Source organism: Zeus faber (genome assembly GCF_960531495.2).
Source record: "Zeus faber genome assembly, chromosome: 8".
NCBI classification, from domain to species: Eukaryota; Metazoa; Chordata; class Actinopteri; order Zeiformes; family Zeidae; genus Zeus; species Zeus faber.
This window is the reverse complement of record NC_137195.1, coordinates 16,676,073-16,696,072: the sequence shown is the minus strand read 5'-3', so window position 1 is coordinate 16,696,072 and position 20,000 is coordinate 16,676,073. Positions and strand designations below refer to the sequence as shown.

General features: G+C 45.0%; 1 protein-coding gene across 1 annotated transcript in view; it reads right to left on the bottom strand.

Annotated features, from left to right (window-relative positions):
* Positions 1–15,473, bottom strand: part of LOC307233460 (neural-cadherin) — a gene marked incomplete at both ends in the record, with an annotated part of 102,392 nt that extends 86,919 nt beyond the window's left edge. Inside the window, one exon of the mRNA XM_080004796.1 lies at positions 14,522–15,473. Within this exon, the coding sequence (XP_079860922.1) occupies positions 14,522–15,473 (952 nt within the window). The remainder of the gene's footprint in view (positions 1–14,521) is intronic.
* Between the last annotated feature and the right edge of the window lie 4,527 nt (positions 15,474–20,000).

The following is a 20,000-nucleotide window of genomic DNA, read 5'->3' as shown; positions in this document are numbered from 1 at the left end:
TTCTCTGTCTTCACCGAACTTATTAAGCTCAAGCTATTTCCATCCCCTGCGTGTGTGTGTCAACACCGCGCTGAGAAACGTGCGCGTGTATATTCCAGATATGCGCGGCAGATATGTTTGTATGCGGATGTTTCGGGGTGTGATGGCAAGCCGGTGTGCATGTGTATGCAAATGGGATTACAAGTGAGAGACGGAGAGGTTAAAAATACACGCCTGGAGCCTGGCGGCGCTTGCTTGCGTGTTACCTTGTGCTCAGGTAGGAAAACAACACGCCCCGGGAGACACAACAAAGACCTATATATACACGCACATATACAGTATACGGACACATTGGTCACGCGCAAGCACATACATGGTCACAAAAGCCACAAATACACGGCCACAAAGCGGTACGGTTTCTATTGAGGCAACCACTGACGCACACACACACACAGACGCACGCACGCACGCACACATACACACACACACCCGGGCATAATAACAAAGCAATAACAAAATAAGTAACAAGCTCACAAGACAGCAAGGAAGCATGGGCGGAAGCACACAAACACCCACATAGACACACACACACACACACACACACACACACACACACACACAAACAACCACACAAATACACATACACGCACACACACACACACACACACACACACACACACACAAACACCCACATAGACACACAAACAAACACCCACAGAGAGACACACAAACACACGCACACACACGCACACACACAAACAAACACCCACACACACACAAACAAACACCCACAGAAAGACACATAAACACACACACACACAAACACCCACAGAGAGACACATAAACACACACACACACACAAACACCCATAGAGATACACACAAACACACACACACACACACACACAAACACCCACATAGACACACACACACACACACACACACACACACACACACACACACAGACAAGCATAGACAACACAACTAGACACCCCCCCATATCCAACCCTCCAATCAACACCAACTCCTCTATTCTGTTGGAAAGGCAATTAAATACCATTAATCTTTGATTCAGTTTATGAATAGATAATGTCGGTCAATCAATTAGCCAGCTCAGATTTCACCAAATCAACACATAAACACATAAATACTTGATGTATGTTATTTACCCATTAGTTGATATGCTGGTCTGATCTTTAATGAGAAGTGCGAGTACAGTAAAGTTCTTCTTCTTCTTCTTCTTCTTCTGCTTCTAGTAAGTAAAAGTAAAGCTTTCCCTATAAATGTAGATAAACACTTTAAAATACCCATCCGTCTAGATTAGTAAGTTATACATGACACTGTACAGGATATTTATATATATATTTATATATATGCATTTATATATATATATATATTTTTTTTTTTTTTCATATATCAAATTCAAGTTGGAGTCTTTCCGAACGTGGAAGTACGTAACAAAATCGTATAATTAAACCGATACGGATGAGAAGTTGATTGACGATTGCTTTGAGGCCGTCAGATTCATATCCCACGAGGCCCGGGATGTTCGCCGGAAGCGGAGGCCATTTTGGGGGCGTTGAGGTACCCCCGATTCCCAGCAGATTCCCAATCCCTCATCCCGGCGAAAGAGACCGACTCGGAGCGGATTATCGGAGGAGATGCTGTTAAACGGAACAGCGACCTTGGCGAGGCCCTCACCCCATCCTTCCCCTCTGTCCCCTCTCTTTGGCTTTGGGGAGGGGGCGCGTCCAATCGCCGACCAAGAAAGACGGGAAGAAAGACAAAGTGGGAGGCGGAGCAGGGGGGTGGGGGGGTGGAGGGAATTAATGGGGGAGGAGGGTGAGAGCGGCAGAGACAGCGGGTGTCAGCGCCGAGATTGACAGAGCGGGTCGTGGTCGCGGGGCTTTAATGCGATTCTCCACGCTGCCGGGACGGAGGAAGGTCATCCGCCGGAGAAACGCGGCGTTTCTGCGGCGCTGCCCGTGTCCAGCTAGGGCTGCACGGTGCGGAGGAATGAATCACCATGACAACCGTCGGATATTTCATACTATGTCCTACGGTAGCAGCACTCCTATTTATCCCCCAGCCCTGTGTTCAACTCATTTAAAGGGCTGAGTAAGCCTCACATCTCCCAGACCGGAGGCCCTGAGACTCAAGCTTTTAAAAATGCATGCGAGCCAAAGCTAAACAAAACTAATTCATTAGTATTTTTTTTTTAACACGCACACACATGAGGAGATGCATCACATCCAGCCACGCCGCGCTCTCTCCCCCTCTCTCCCTATTCCCTCCAGAAAGGCAGAAGGCCACAGCTAGACATCAAAGCCAACCCCCCTACACACATGGACACACACACACACACACACACACACACACACACACACACACACACACACACACACACACACACACACACACGTGGGCAAACACACACACACACACACACACACACACACACACACACACACACACACACACACACAACACACTTGGGCACACACACACACACACACACACACATATACACACACACACAAAAACACACACACACATTCTCTCTGTTTCTCTCAATCTTTATACTCACACATCAGTATACCTACACACACACACACACACACACACACACACAAACACACAAACACACACACACACACACACAAACACACACACACGTGTGCGCATGCACACACACACACACACACACACACACAGACACACACACACACACACACACACACGAGCACGACTGCGAGTAGTACTTCAAACGGTCGGTCTTGTTACAACAATGTGCTGAACAAAAAGCCACCGTTGACAAAACACACACCTCCTCTCCCCTCTCTTCACTTCCTCCTTGCCTCTTCTGTTTGCCTCTCACTACACTACATACTCAGAGGAAAAGGGAGGGCTGGAGAAAGAGAGAGAGGGATACATTCTTATGGTGATGTTGGTCCATTGTATAATGGTGCTCCGTGTGTGTGTGTTTGTGTGTGTGAGTTTGTATAAGTCTGTGTGTGTATATATGTGTGTGTGTGTGTGTCTGTTTGTTAATGTGTTTGTATGTATGTGTGTGTGTGTGTGTGTGTGTGTGTGTGTGTGTGTGTGTGTGTGTGTGTCTAGGTGTGTGTGCGTTTGTTTATTTGATTCGATTATGATCAAGTGGAGGTGATGAATAGGCTTCAGTGTTTGACAAAAAAACACTGCAATTTATGCTTCTACGAGCTACTGACGAAATAATTATTGACTGAATAAATATTGAAACTTTAAATTTTCCGCACGGCAACTGGAACAGACTGACTATATCAGCATAATACACTTGGACTTCTTTCACTTATTTATTTATTTATCCATCCATCCATCCATCCACTACCTTACCCCCGCCCTCCATATTTCACACCAGTTAAGTGAGATGGGAAATAATTGGTTAGAGCACACAGAGGGCACACAGGCACACAGACACACACGCACACACACACACACACATACACATACACGTACGGATATAATATATGGTTGTGTGAGTGTGTGTGGTTAGAGTGCTTTACAGAGTGCACATGCAGTGAGGTGAAAAGAAAAAGAAAGAAAGAAAGAAAGAAAGAAAGAAAGAAAGAAAGAAAGAAAGAAAGAATTTCCATCCTATGTGAGTTCCCTAAATTGTGGCTGAGCGACTGATTTGTTAAGGTTGTGTCTATATGTGTGTGTGTGTGTGTGTGTATGTGTGTGTGTGTGTGTGTGTGTGTGTACGTGTATGTGTGTGTGTGTGTGTGTGTGCGTGCGTGCAGCGATGAAGTGGGACATGAGAGTGACATCAAACACAGCCACATCTCCTCTGTTGAGTTTATTAGTGGAGCAGAGCGACATGAAACGACTCAGACTGGAGACACACTGTCCCCCGGCACCCACCTCCTCCTCTCCTCCTCTTCCTCCCTCCATCTCTTTCGGTGTAGAGAGGAGGTGCGGGGAGGCTGGGGGCGCGGGGGGGTCTGGGGGGAGCAGGGAGCTTGTTGAAAAGACTAATTTGAAAAGACAAAACAGTGCTTTGGTGGAGATCTACAGTGGAGTTGGAGCTGATTAAGGGGAAGACTTCAAATGGGTTTTGAAGACGACTGGCGAGTGTGGAAGCCACTGCTGGCGGATGAAGAATACTTGAGGGGTTCCAAACCACCGTGTGAGCACTGCGCGAGCCAACGTCTCACACCTTACACACATACACACACACACACACACACACACGCATGCACACACACTTTTCTCTCTCCATCGCTCTCGCCATCGGTATACCTGGCGTCGTGTACACTTGTCATTTCAATGCAATCTCCGTTGTCAGAAAACACAAATCCGAATCTGTTCCTTGGCGTCCGTATTTAACGCCTTTTAACGCTGCGACACAAGCTCCTTGGTGGTTTCCGTTCCCACACGCCATCCCACCGTCGGCCCCTAATACCGCGCCGGCTGGGTGGGAGGCTGTGCTACTTCTCCTTATTTTGAAGCGAGCTTGCTCATTGTGCACGACCTCGCAGACAAGGAGGTGACACCTTGAACTCCGCTCGCTGACGGGAGTGTGTGTCCTGCTAAAACCTTAGCGTGCATCAGAAAGACTTTGAGTACATTTGTGGCATGACCCCCATAGACCCCAGTTGTGTGGGGCGCCAACGGATTATGAACATTTTTTTCGACGTTAATTCATAAAAAAAAATCATAAAATATAATATAATATAATATAATATAATATAATATATATACATATTTTATATACATATTATATACATGTATACTTTTTTTTAAAATCTTATCTTATTTCGTATCTTTTTTTTTTTTTTTATCCTACTGGTCAAATTGGTAAATTAAATATCAAGCTTTTGTACCATCTTTTTCGGGATATTTTATTTGAATGCAAGTCGCCTTTTCTATGTATAGGTGTCTTAAACTGCATTGTAATTATGTTTTTGTCTCTACGCCTGTTTCTTGTTTGCCCCCCTCCCCCGCCTCTTTCTCTCTTTCCTGAAATGTGTCTCCTTCAATCTTTATTATCATATATTCATCTCCCTTTTCCTTGATCCCTCTCTCAACGCGCCCTCCTTTCCCGAATCACCCCCGCCATCAACACCGCCTGCATCAGAAATCCGAGAGGGCTGCTAAGGGCCGTGTAACCAGGGTCAGAGTCTGAGAGGGCAAAGGTCGCAGAGAGGGGGCTCTTTGAAGGAGCCGAATGTGTGGAGGAGAAATGACGGAAAAGTGAAATATAGAAAGGGTGGAAGAGTTGAGACGAGATAAAAAGGCTGGACGATAAATCAATACAATAATGATATTGTTATATAATATTGAACTTTTTTATTAAATGTATTTTACTTGTTTGATTATTTTCTTCAAATGCAATTTTGTATATCTACTTTTCATAGCTTATTCTTGCCGTTTTTAATTTATTTAATTATTTTAATTATTTTATTATTCTACATTTTGAATGCATTTGATTTGTTTGCTTTGCAATGTAATGCAGTTTTCTAAACTTGCTTGGCCATAATATCCACATCACTAATGATTATGTCTCGAATATATCTTGCGTGTAAATATCTTATGAAACCACCAAGAGTCATTTCCAAAAGAATTGTGAAATGATCAATACTGAGGTATTCGTCAAAAATAATGTTATTTGATTTTGTCAATATCGCCCTGCCCTTGTGTGTATGTGTGTGTTGAGCTATCAAAGTTTCCCAGCAATTTATAAACGGTGTAGGCCAAGTTCCAAACGTATTGCCATTTTCCCTTTTCACTGAATTGTGAGAATACTGATCCACCAGCCCCAGCGTATCACAGTGCTTCAGCTCATACAGTGTTTGCAAAGCAGCCTGGTTAACGGACGCACTAATACTCTGATTCCTAAGTCTGATAAATAAACAACTGGATTCTGATCATTTCAATCCCAGTTGTCATGTAGTCAGCTGATGCCAAAGATATTATGATTACAAAACCAGTGTTCCATATACTATGATTTAAACGCGCACACACACACACACACGCACACACACACACACACACACACACACACACACACACATCTTTAACCGGATGCGAGCTGGCCGTCGCTGGAAACATCCTCGCTCCCCCTGGGGTGAAGGAATGAGGCCATACACTGTATCGACCTGTGGACTGAACAATTCACAGCACATACACACACACACACACACACACACACACACACACAAGCACAAATATCGCACTGTCCACACACACTCATACACACAAATGGCTGACACATACAGATATGTGCAAGCACGCATTCACAAACACAGAAACACACACACTCTGTCTCACTCACACACACGCACTTCACACGTGAAAACAGTTTATCGAGGAGACAGAGACTTTGGACTTTTGATTTTGAGTACTTGTGTGTTTTATGGCAAATTGAAACTGATTTCAGGTAAAAAATTGCATTTAACATTTATAACATGGATGTCACTTGTATAACCCTTTGGTTCTGAGGTTCTGCAGAGCATGACACCACCCACAGCAAGGGTTAGGTAAGCTTTGAGTGTGTGTGTGTGTGTGTGTGTGTGTGTGTGTGTGTGTGTGTGTGTGTGTGTGTGTGTGTGTGTGTGTGTGTGTGCGTGTGTGCGCGTGTGTGAGAGTGAGAGAGAGAGAGTCGGCTCTGTCCGGATGGCTGGGATCAAGCGATGGTCCTATATGACCTTGTCCTATTTGCTGATTGGCGGATGGTCTGCCTGGGGCTCGTGCTGATTGGCTGCTAATATCAATAAGCTATTAGGAGGAGGCGGTAGACCCTGGGGGTAGAGGACAACAGTAGAGAGAGAGTGTGGTAAAAAGAGAGAGTGATGCTTGTGTGTGTGTGTGTGTGTGTGTGTGTGTGTGTGTGTGTGTGTGTGTGTGTGTGTGTGTGTGTGTGTGTGTGTGTGTGTGTGTGTGTGTGTGTGTGTGTGTGTGTGTGTGTGTGGCAAAGTAATCAAACATCGCCATACATCACAACACAGGACGTAGCTGCTGCATTTAAATAAACAAATCTGGAGGTTTTCAGGCTTGCATTTTGGCAGTTTTTGCATTTTGCAAGTTTTCTTACTGGGATCCTCCTCTGAGCCTGTTGTATTTGATTTACAGCCCAAAAGCTGTGAGACACACACTTGAGGTCGTGACTTTCTGTTATAAAACTGTTGACTATTGTTGCGTGGGGGGGGCCATAAAGTCCATTTCCTAATGATTTGTTTTAAAAAAGGAACATGATAGAACAGATAGATACATTCTGAAATAGTAATTGTAATTTATTGCCATAAATACGAAAGAAAAATCATTATTGTAATACAAATAAAAAAATACAAGGATCTATAATCGACATCGTTTTAGCTGAAATGTGCTTGTGTGTGTGGGAGGTCTGGGGGCGGTGAAGATGGAATAACATATCATGTAGATATATTCAAATGACATTCATTATTCATTTTTAATAGATATTGTGGTGCACGCGAACTCTTAGAGAGAGAGAGAGAGAGATCGCACATGTGGATGTAAAGAGATTTCTTCAACACAAAACCAGCCTGCCCACCACCTTAGTAGCCCCAGGCCTACAGCTCTGTGTGTATGTGTGTGTGTGCGTGCGTGCGTGCATGCGTGCGTGCTTGTGTGTGTGTGTGTGTTTGTTCTAAACTTTCTTGGAGCTGATTAGAGTGATTCATCACATCACATTTAAGACCTGTAGCTGTACACATTTAACACACCCGACATGCGCAGAACCGCGCACGTGCATGTGCACACAACACACACACTAAGAAGTTATCAGCTAGTGTATGTATTAGCAGTAATACGGACAACGTAATGAATGTGGAACATGTGCAAATACAAGCCATCACACACTCTTACAGACAACACACACTCTTACAAATAGACACACACAGCACCCTGGGGTTCTCGGCAACACAACAGATGGGAGACAGGAATCATGTCAGAAATAAAACTGAGAGAATCTGACACACACATACACACACACACACACACACACACACACACACACACATAGACACACAAACTGTCTCTATCGCGCACACACACACACAGACATGCGCACGCACACGCACACATACACACCCACGTGCACAAAACACATTGTGCAGTGACAGGTTGGTTTATGCCCCGGGGTGAAGCCAGAAATAAAGACAATAGAAGAATAAACAAGTGAGGGAAAATGCAAGAGAAAAGAGAGAGAGAGAGAGAGAGAGCGAGAGAGAGAGAGACAGAGAGAGAGCGAGAGAGAGAGAGAGAAACAGAGAGAGTGCTGGGGGGGAGAACAGAAAGGGAAGGTGTGGGAGGGAGAGAAAGAGAGATGGAGGGACAAATAGAGGGTGAGACACAGACAGGAAGAATACATGTGTGTTTGTGCATACGTCGGTATTCATGGGTGTGTGTAAGTGTGCATTTCTGATCGTGTATGTGTGACAGTTATATGGAAAACGATGGATATTGTTTTAGTTTAATTGTAAGAATTCATTACTGTGAGCCAGCTGGGGTACTTAATGAGCAAAAACCGCCACCAGTGTGCAAGTAGATGCTGTTAATTGTAGCTAAAAAGAAGAAAGTTGTTGTTTGCCTATCAAAAAAAAAAAAAAAAAAAAAAAAAACGTCTCATTACCGATAATAAGAGTGTCTATGGTGCTTAAAAACAGGTAATCCCCCCATTTATGTTTGGAGAAAAGTTTTCGTTTTGACACTTTCGCAAAAAAAAAAAAAAACAACAAAAAAAAACAAACATAGTTATCTGCATCCCTAAAAGCGGAACCGATTGGTTTCTGCTGTAAATACCTCGGGTGTGGACTCGATATCTCTGACCTTTGACCTCATCACAACCGGTTGCTTGCGATGCTGGAGATCAGATTCCAGTATTCCATTCCATTCTACGCCGGAACAGGAATGAGATGGTTCTTTTTGGGAATTATTATTAGCAGATTATTACAACCGTCATCATAACGGATCATTTTGGATGAAAGTTACAGTCAAACATCTGTTCTTCTGGGATCAATAACTGACAAATGAAACTCGAAATGCAATAAAAATGAAGCTGTATTTTGAACGGTGAGATCATAGATGATAAGCTACAATCATCAGAATGACTTCTGCAAGGGACCATCTATATAAAATACACTGCTGCTGATTTTCCTTTTTTTAATTTCCACTGTTTTGGTCCCCTCACAATAAATGTTATTCGCAGTGAAAATAACGATGACCAATTATCTCTCTTCATTTTTTTTTCATTCCGGGTCCTCCTGTGTCTCTCCCTCTCTGGTTATTTTTCTGGTTGCTTTCTATGGGCCTGTGTGATAAACTGTCTTCTCTCCAACTCCCCCTCTCTCTCTCCCTCTTTCTCCCTCAACTTGTTCACACATTCACTTTAAAACTCTCCGCAATCTTTATCTCTTCTCACTCTCTCTCTTTAAACCGGGTAGCGATTGCGCCCGGTGGATTTTGAGAGATGAGACGAAGGCGATTTTTTTTTTTTCCCCCCGTGGAGGTTTTTTTTTTTGTCCGAAAACTTTATGTGCGCGCAGCTCTGGATCCCTCCGAGGCGACGAGGGATAAAAAAAGAAGAGCACCCACAGATTTGAAATCCACATAGACACAATCCATTAGTATCGTTTAACCAGCTTAAAGCACACACACACGCACGCGCACACACGCGCGCAGACACACACACACACACACACACACACACACACACACACACATAGAGCTCTGACTGGGATTTGTAGAGAGGATGGTGCCCCAAAGCAAAGACTAAAACCAAACATACACACACACACACACACACACACACACACACACACACACACACACACACACACACACCCACACACACACACACACACACACACATTCAAATACAGAGTGAGAAATGAGGGAGATAATGCACGCTAAAGCATCGGCCATCCCATACATCCACAGTAGGCTGATTTATGCTTGATTCGTCCGGGCCGCACGGACCAAAATGATGGCACGCCGCGAGAGCTTTGTGGCGCTGCTAGTGGCAGAAGTCCGAAAAGTACAGACATTCGTATGACTCCTCGCTGATCATCACGACAGCCAGATGACAAATCATTTATTATTATTATATTACATATTATAATGAAGTAATTGAAGTGTATTTCTTCATCTTTCTGACGCATGGTCACCTCCCCCTCGACTCGCCTCAGTTGACTTTGTGGTCGTTGGGACCATCTCCTCTTTTTTTTATCCGGAGCCGAGGGAACACCGCAGCTCTTTTTCATGTCGAAGATCATGGGCAAAGCCTTTCGAAAACAATTACGTTCTTTTCTTTATTTTATTTTTAAACCTGTGCTGTCAGCATGCTGGACATACAACACAGAGTATTTGTGTAATTGCATCTAGGACAGAGTTAGTCTGCAAGTGGAGTTCAACTTCTCAACCTGCAATGCAACTCTTTATTCATTCTTTAATCATCAAGAACTGCTGCAATAACTCTGTCCTGTGGACGACCTGCGGGATGACAAGAGCAGAGTTTTTTGTTACACCACCACCACCAACCCCCCTCTTTGGGAGCTTCCATCTTACCATGTTTTGGTCAATAAACAACTAATCACTACTCCAAGAATCACCATGGGTGAGACATATCAACATGTACTTGGAAAAGCATAAACATAGAAACTTCAGACGACAACATGCATCGACAAAGCTGAGTTAATTAAGTCCAGCAAAACTAGAACAGAAATTCCGCACATGACCTCTTCCTGTGATGGCTATGACAACAAACGAGGGAGAAAAGGTGAAGGATGTAACCAGGAGGGTGTTCGGGGGGGGTGTTCAAAGCAGGTGCTGGTTCTGTGTGTGTGTGTGTGTGTGTGTGTGTGTGTGTGTGTGTGTGTGTGTGTGTGTGTGTGTGTGTGTGTGTGTGTGTGTGTGTGTGTGCGCGCGCGTGTGTGTGTGTGTTCGTGATGAGTCTGCATGTGTGTGTGTGTGTGTGTGTGTGTGTGTGTGTCTGTGTGTGTGGGTGTGTGTGTGTGTGTGGGTGTGTGTGTGTGATGTGCGTGAGTGTGACGTGTCCACTGGTAAGTACTGGGGGCTTGTCCCATTTGGTTCTGATGTATAACGTCGGTATTATATCGTAGGAAAAGGCCCCAAAGCCCCCCCTGAGTCCCACGGCCGTATAGACACTCCTCGACTGCAGGAAAACTCAGAGCACCCTGCCCCGCAGCCACAGAAGACCCCCCGGCACCCCATTGAAGCCGGGAGTGCAAGGAGACCCTGCACCCTCGAGGCACACACATACAACCCACCCCCACGTGCAGGCACAAGATGCAGCCGCAGGCGCAGAACCGGGGCCCCGGACACCAGGCATGGACCGCAGGCCAGGAGCCAGGTCAGACCGACAGACCAACACCCCGCCAGAACCGCCAGCGCCAGCGCCCCACCACCCTGGAAACCCCAGGGCTCGGTGTGTGCTGTTGGCAACTGCAGTTAAAATTGCGGGTCGTGGGGTTGCGAGTCCGCCAAGCATGTCGAACCTGAATCACTCGCACCCCTGCCGGCCCGCGGACCCTGGCCTGGTAGAATGTTGCTTTGTGTGCGAGTGTATGTCTATGTCAAAAAACCCAAATAAATAAAAATAAAAGTAACCAGAAAAATCTGCTATGAAACCGTGCGCTGCAGAAGCGACTTCTTCCATACACTGCCCCCTACTTTTTGGGATAATCAGTTTGCCGCGATTCCGCGTCCGCTCAGACAGAGTTGCTCTGCGTTCAGAATACTAACATTTGATCACACACATTACACAATGACGTCTTTTCATGGGGAAATCTTTACAAACGACCAATGACTGAAAGCCACGCAGAGTGCGCGTACGCAGCAGCGAATAGACAAGAGGTAACGTCTTCAGACAGACGACCCCGTCCTGAAGCACGGGGTGGCCAGGGAACGGCAGGCAAAGTGAGGGAGAGCGAGAGAGGGTGAGGGAGGGAGGGAGGGAGGGAGGGAGGGAGGGAGGGAGACGGGTGTGCTCATTAGTCCGTAAGAGACACTAGAGCTCAGTCACTGACATCATTGTTCTCAGAGTCATCCATTTGCCTCGTCCAGACACACATACACACAGGCACACACACACACACACACACACACACACATTGATTGGCGTCTCTCCCGTGGGTGCACCAATAAAAAAGTGGTAATTCCAATGACCGCTCCAGAGATTGACTATTCCTTTAAACCTGTATTATTTTACAATTTACTCATGTTAACCCTGATACGGATTAAGATAAGGGACTCAGCTAACAGAGAAAGAGATCCAGAGTGTGAGAGAGAAAGAGAGAGAGAGAGAGAGAGAGATGTGTGCTTGACTTTCATTGAACGCGACTGCAACCTTTTTTTCAGTTTATTCCATGGCTCCGAGGGCAGACGGACTAGCAGCCTGAGTAATGAGAGACAGAAAAGACACACCGAGCCAATCAGCCGGCAGTTTACACCACTGTCACAGGCGTGTCGATCCAATTAGCCCCGAGACTTCATCTCCCGCCGCGCGCGCGCAGATACGCAAGCCAGAGCCCGGCAGAACAGCGAAGTCCCCTTGGACAAACAAACCCTGGAAGCACCGCCGGAGCGCTGCTTGTTTAGGCTTCGGCCGCCACACGTGTCCTGGGCCGGTGCGGCACCAGGTGAATAAACAGCCGCTTAATTACGGCAAATAAACACAGGGAAAAAAAAAAAAAAAAAAAAAGGCGGGGGTTGGACAGGCTGATTGCCCCGATCCAACCAGAACACCGGGCCAGAACCTGTCTGGTCCAGCGGGGAGGGGGAGCCGGTGATTTAGGCTCTAACCCAAACATTTACTTTGCGAGGCATTTCGTTATGTCAGCTTGATTAGCTTTAGTCTTGACGTTTTCTTGATATGTTTCCACTGGCCGGTGCGCCCAAATCACTCACGGCTGGAGCGGTCAGACCTAAAACAACAGTTTCTTAGTGCAAACCACAATTCAATGGACTCCCTTACATGGCAGTGATGTGTCTCATTTTTATGATGGTGACAATGATGAGAACTGAAATCCCATTCTGTCACTCGGGTTACAAAACAGAGAACTAAAATAGCAGTCGAGCGCGAGAGTTGATATGCGCCTCGAAACAATTCAATGAATTTCGGATTATGAAATAAATATTCCCTCGGTGGAGTCGAATTGGCATGCTCCGTTTCCAGTGCAGCCTCACCGGAGCAAAGCCACACGACAGATACTCCACTCCACGTTTTACGGCGTACTTGAGATTTCATACGCAGAATTTCCCTCGTCGTGAGGTATTGAGGTACAGTACTCACAAAGTGTGCGTTAACGTGTAAAACCCATAAGAACGCGTGTGTTTTGATCATACAGAATTCCATTAAAAACCAAAATTTGCTTCAACAGTTTACTAAAGTTTGCCTCCCTCTGATCCACTCATTTGGTTTTGTTTATCTTGGCCACTTGAGGAGCTGGGGATTTTTTATTATTTTTTTTCATCCGACGTTGCTCTACTTTTCTCGTGAATGTTCATCCGTGTGGCTTGAGCAGATTCACCGCAGCTGCCTTTCGCTTCTTGCGTGCGCCTGATCGGGGAATTCTTGTCGGGGGGGAAAAGGCGGACCCCGCCACCAACTATACAAACAGCATGCAGAGGAGCACATGCATAATGCAAATACGTTGAACGGCTGTTTCTTCAAAAAGTACGAAAAAACGAGGGACTTTTTGGGACAAAATAATCGTATGGATTACCACTTTAAAGAACTCTATCAGCCTTCAACTTATGGTATCACAGCTCTGTCCCGATTTTACACAAACTTGTTGCAGCAACTCCATCGTGTTATTTATTCCGGCTTGTGGGTCAACTCTGATACACACGTGTCACATCACACCCTTTTCTGAGTAATTGTGTTTACCCAATTAACAGCCTGCTGGTAACAAACAACACCTTCTCCCCAGATGATGAGGAGGAGGAGGAGGAGGAGGAGGGGGAGGAGGGGGAGGGGGAGGAGGATGGAGAACCAAGCAAATAAAGACGCATGTGGCGGGTTTTTACAAGAGCGCTCCAGAATAAAATCACGGTGGTTTATGTTGACAATGTGGGGAAATAGGAATGTGTAGCTGGGATGCGGAGAGCGCCAGCGCAAACAGGTTTTGGGACATAAAGGATGTAGGTACAGAGTAGAGAGATATACTGCACATTTAAAGACTTTAATTCTTTGAACGACTGGAACTCATTTCACCAAATATCAAACCGCTGCTGCAAATTCGGCAAAATACCATAATTTGTGATTCGGGGACATCTTTTGTATATTTTTTTTAAAAGAGAATAGGAACTATTGCATACTTGATAGGCTACTTTCTTTTTGAGGCTGTCGTTTAAAACGCTAAACCCTTTGAAATTAAAGGTTTATTTATTCATGAGAAAATGTATTTAAAGAAAATCGCTCCTCTGGACCGGACGTGGACTCACATCCAAACAGTATAAACACCTTTGACTATAAAACACAAGACGTCAAGTCCCGCATCACCATCCCAGACCTGACTTACCCCTGGCGTTCTGGATCTTGACCACCACCTCCGCGGGGGACTTCAGGGTGCGCGCCAGGTAGAGACGCCCCGAGTCCCGCTCCACCTGGACGGGAGCGTCGGCCTCCGACGCCAGCACCTCGAACCACCTCTTCTCGAACTTCTGGTCTGGGACCGTGAACACCAAGTCCCCGACTTTCACCCGGTCGGGGATCGTCACGCTGTAGGACAGCTCCTCGGAGAGGGCCCGGGGCCGCCGAAACCTGGACCCGGATCTGGACCAGGCGACCGGCCGCACCTCCAGGTGGAGGGCCACCGGCCGACCGACCAGCGCCACGTCCCCGTTATCCCTAGCCCAGATATGGACCGTGACACCGGGGACGCCCAGGAGGGACCGGCTCAGCTTGACCTGTCCGGTCTGGGGAACCACTTGGACGAAGCGGGACACGGGCGACGCGAAGTAGGTGATCTGCCCGTTCTTCTCTGCGTCCCCGTCCTTGGCGCTGAACCGGGCCAGCTCCGAGCCGATCAGGGTCAACTCGTCCACTTCCACGGTCTTGTTCGCCCCGACCAGTTCCGGGACGTTGTCGTTCCTGTCCGCCACCTCCACCTGGATCTCCGCGGCTCCTCCGCGCAGGCAGCCCGGCGGCAGCGCCGCCCGCAGCTCGTACATCGCGATGAACTCCCGGTCCAAAGTTTTGGTGGACCTCAAAAGCAGGTGTCGCCGTCCTCCCCGGTGGTAGGAGAGTTTGAAGTCCTCCGCATAGTTCCCCGTCAGTCCCGCGTCCAAGTCCACGCCGTGACAGCCACCTCCAACGGGCAGCGCCACCCCATCCACCGGCGTCCCGGCCGGGGAGTTCTCCGCGATGTGGCCGCGGAACAGTGCCGGTTTGCCGCGTACCGCGGACAGCGACGCCGCCGCGACAAGCAGCACGGCGCGCAGGGCGCAGGGTCCGCTGGCACCTGGCGTCATGCTCCCATCAAATCTGATGAAACTCGTGCTGAAATGTCGCTCAGAGTCGGCGACCTGTCTCTAAAAAAAACAACAAGTTTATTTTGTGCAGTGTCGTCGCCAAAAGTGTCCAGTTGGCACACGCAGCGTCACCCGTGCGGCGCCACCAGAGCGGTTCGCGTACTGACAGGACGCGCGCCGCACGGACGCCGTGTGGGGTACGAGGCCACGCCCGTCGTGGCCGCGCAGCCAATCGGGTCGCGGGGACGGCGCTGATTGACAGGTTCGGGGTCGCGGGTCCCGCCGTTCCGCCGTTGGGGAAGATTCAAGATTCAAGGTTCAAGATATTTTATATGTCACATACATATACATACTTTCATACATATATGCAGTGAAATGTAATGCAACGCACCCGGTGATAGCACACAATATGTCCCAGGAAAAAAAATAAAAGTAAAAAAAATCCTTTCTAATAGACCGACTAACTGACTCCTAAAACGTAATACAGTAAGTTGAATACTTATAGAATAAGATAAAAATATATAGAATAAAATACAATAAAAATAAAATGAAATAAAATGGAATAGATAGAGGGAATATGCCTATGTATATACAGATATGTGCAATTAAAGTGGCATGTGAATTAAAGTGGCAGGTGAATGTGAATAGAGTGAGGTAGTGTTTGGGATAATACAGCACAGTATACAACAGTACGGCGCAGCAATACGGCATCACGAACAACCCTGAACAGTGATACAGTATGCGGTACAGTATGCTACATACAGTACAGTAGGTAGTGGAGCCTAGTGTATGGCTCAGTTAGGACCCCTGGTGAGGTCAGCATTGACAGTTCTAATGGCTTGAGGGAAAAAACTCCGTCTCAGTCTCTCTTTTCCCGCTGTGTGACTGCGGAGGCGCTTGCAAACAGAGAGGAGGAGAGGCAGGGAGATGCAGATCCGGGAGGAATGCGTTTAACTCTGAATAATCCACAGGGGAAACGGAGAGGAAGCTGCACCGTCACAACATGAGAAGCCGTATGGTCGTATGGTGTGTACAGCTAAAAGAGTGGCGCTGTCTGTACAACTAGACAAGGCACGTTGATTTGTAAATAAGAATAAAACCATGTAAATAAAAAGCTAAAAAAACAAACAGATTGCAGTAAGGTCACCACAAAATCCATTCAATATCCCATACTGCAGTTGACTTTTGTTAGAAAACCATGACTATTCGGATTAATAATGACAATCTAAAATCAGACATAAAGGGCGAGATAAAGGGTTAAAGTGCAATTCCCATAAAACTAGTTAAAATAAAAAGACTAAAGAGTATTGGAAAACGTCTTTTGAGTAAGAAAAAGAATGTGAGTGAACGAGTGAGAATGGGAAAGTGCGTGTGTGTGTGTGTGTGCGTGTGTGTGTGTGCACGTGTGTGTGTGTGTGTGTGTGCGTGTGTGTGTGTGTGTAAGAGGGCGAAAGACCATTACTTGTGTTCCACTGTACAGTTTTGAAAGGCAATGCTCAAAGAAGGAGCTGTTTCAAAGGGGGGTTCCAGAATCCATGTCGCGCTCGCCTCATTTTTCGCCACAGATTGAGAATCATCGGTATTCTGGGGCAAAAGGGCGAATATATTTACAGCAGCCTTTTTTTGAATCCAGCAACAGTCATATCCCACTATTTGACATTTAAATCTGTTCTGAAGTCACTTTTATTCCCAGGCCAAGCAACTCAAAAACACACATTGTGCAAACAGCCATAACTTAGAGCAGCAGTTGGGATCTGACGCCCAGGGGTCCGTCCAGAGGTTCCAGGGGGTCCCCAGAAACATGATTAATAGTTCAACTTCACCATAGAGCAATTCGAGATTTTCATTTACATTTTTTTTAGATTCACTGGTATATCCCTAACTAGAGTATAGACATGGATGGAAGTTGGGACTAAAACATATTCAACAATTAAAGTCTGCTCATATGTCATATGTCTTAAAGTCTGCTCATCCCAGAGACAACATCTTATCAAATGGGGTCTGCATTCGGCATTTTACGTACTTAAGTAAGTATAAAATGTGTAAAAAAGCAACAGTGTCCTCATGATGTGCTTTCCAAAGCCATACTTAAGCAGTTTTGTAGTCAATGACTCTTTCTAGAGTTGTTTCTTTCATCGCTACCTCTACTTGGGTAAATTATCTCTGCACTAGCCACACTTATTTTGTGAGTTTTGTGAGTTTTCTGTTTTTCCAAATCATAAAAAAAAGCGATGCAAGGGTGTCTTCCGGTGCTCAGAGCGGACAAAGCCGTTGAGCTTTCATGACCCAAAGCTTCGACGCGCTGAGAAAATAATTAATGTTACCCTGGAAGTTAAAAATCCCTTCAGCTATACGAAAAACAACACATTTCCAAGGCCTTCTCTCTGCTGCACTAAGCGCTGAGAGAGGAGAAGGAGAGAGGAAATCACACCTTTATCAGACACGGTAAACAGCTTTCAAGGATGTGTGGACTGGGGTCGACTGAATGGAAATTCAGTCGACCCCAGTCCAGGGTTTGGATGCCCCCACTCCTGAATGAACAATAAGTTGATGTTTCCAGAGCCATCGCATCTCATCTCATAAACTTCCCAACTCTTTTTTCCCTTTTTCCAAAAGGATTTGCTATAGAAATTTTGCCCTTGACCTTGACTTTCACCAGTCATCATTGCTCTAGCGAAAAGAGCAGAAGAATTACAGCGCCAAAGCATCTTAAAATGAAGACATTTTCGACTAAAGTGCGACTAAAGTTTCAGTTTGCCAAATTGAAAAAAAGCTTAAAACCTGCATACAGCCTACTATTTTATTTTATTTTATTTTGTTAAATTTATTTTATTTTATTTTATTTTATTTAATTTTTTTACATTTTATTACATTTATTACATTTATTACTTTGAGTTACATGTTGTCTATGAAGGGTGTACTAATAAAGGTTATTATTATAGCTATCATATAACAAAGCACACATCATTATTATGAGCCTTATTCATGAATGACCACCATTAGGACACCATTCAAACAATAGCAGAGAGGAGAAGGTCCCAGCAACCAAAAAGCTCTCTTTCCATTCTAAATGGCTGTGTTAGCAGCAACTGCACCCCAAACCCCAAAACCCAAAACCCGACAGCTTTAGAGACGAGTTCCAGGCGGCTGTAAATGACTGATTAAAAGCCTTCGCTCACCCAGGTCAGTGTGTGGTTCTGCGAGGAGAGAGCTTCAATTTACTGCTTCCTATATATTCACCGTCGTGACAGCAGCCTGCAGCACAATCATTTGTCAGGGGGATCTTTTCAATAAAAGTGCAATTTGCTCAGATCAATACGGAATATTTGCTCCATTTTTTCTTTTTTTGTTTACTCCGTGGGACTTTACTCAATGCTTTGGAGGCAAGAAGGATTTTTTTTCTTCTTTCTTCGTTTGGCTGAATCGAGTGAAACTTCACACCGGTTTGCTGCCATGGTGAAGATCAAACAGAGTGTGTGTGTGTGTGTGTGTGTGTGTGTGTGTGTGTGTGTGTGTGTATGTGTGTGTGTGTGTGTGTGTTTTGTGGGTGGGTGCTGCCTCCATTAATTCCGAAATATATGAAGCTCTAACATGGACCAATGGTGACACCATTTAATTATCAAAGCACAATAAATGCACGCTATTTGTCTTGGTGCAGAGTGTGTGTGGAGGGAGTCGTGGGTACAAGAAATAAACAGTTTATACGGTATATTACATGTAAACAATGATTGTGACTATGCTTACAAATTTAAAAAAATATGCAGTTTTCCTTCTGATATTGACAGATACTGGGGGTTTCCCAGTATGAAACTTTTGGTTTCCCAGTTTGACCACCATCTTCTGCTGTTTGCTACTGGGAGCTTAACTGCAATATTGTATTATGGTCCATCACACAGTTGTAGAAAGTAATAAAGTACAAGTAGATTTTTACTGTACCTAAGTACCCTTTTCAAGTATCTGTACTTATTTTAGTAGTGTCAGATATGTCTGTACTTTCACCTCATTATATTATAATTATTATAAAATATATTATTATAAAAGCAAATATCGACACTTTTCACGATACTACATTTCTAACAGTCTTGTTTTTTTGGTTTTAATTTTTTTTTATCATTTATATTTCATATTTACAAATATATGTCAAAGCCAAAGCAAAACAAATCAGGGACTAGTTCTATAAAACCGCTTATCAATTATGCACTGGCTTCACATCTTAAATTACGATGTACACAGTATATATATATATATATATATTTTATTTTATTTATTTATTTATTTATTTTAAATAGAAATCAGGATCTGTAGGAGCTCTCATCTGCAGAAAAAAAGCTACAGTGGGCATTCTTTACCTTTTATAGTATAGTACTATATTTTATAGTGTAAATTATTTTTATTTGTACTTTACTAGTTACATTTTCTTTCACTTTAAGGTAATTTAATTCAAGTACAAAATACCCTTCAATTTCAATGTCGCCCTTTCACTTTTACTAGAGTAATTTTGTGTCGGGGTATTTGTACTTTTACTTA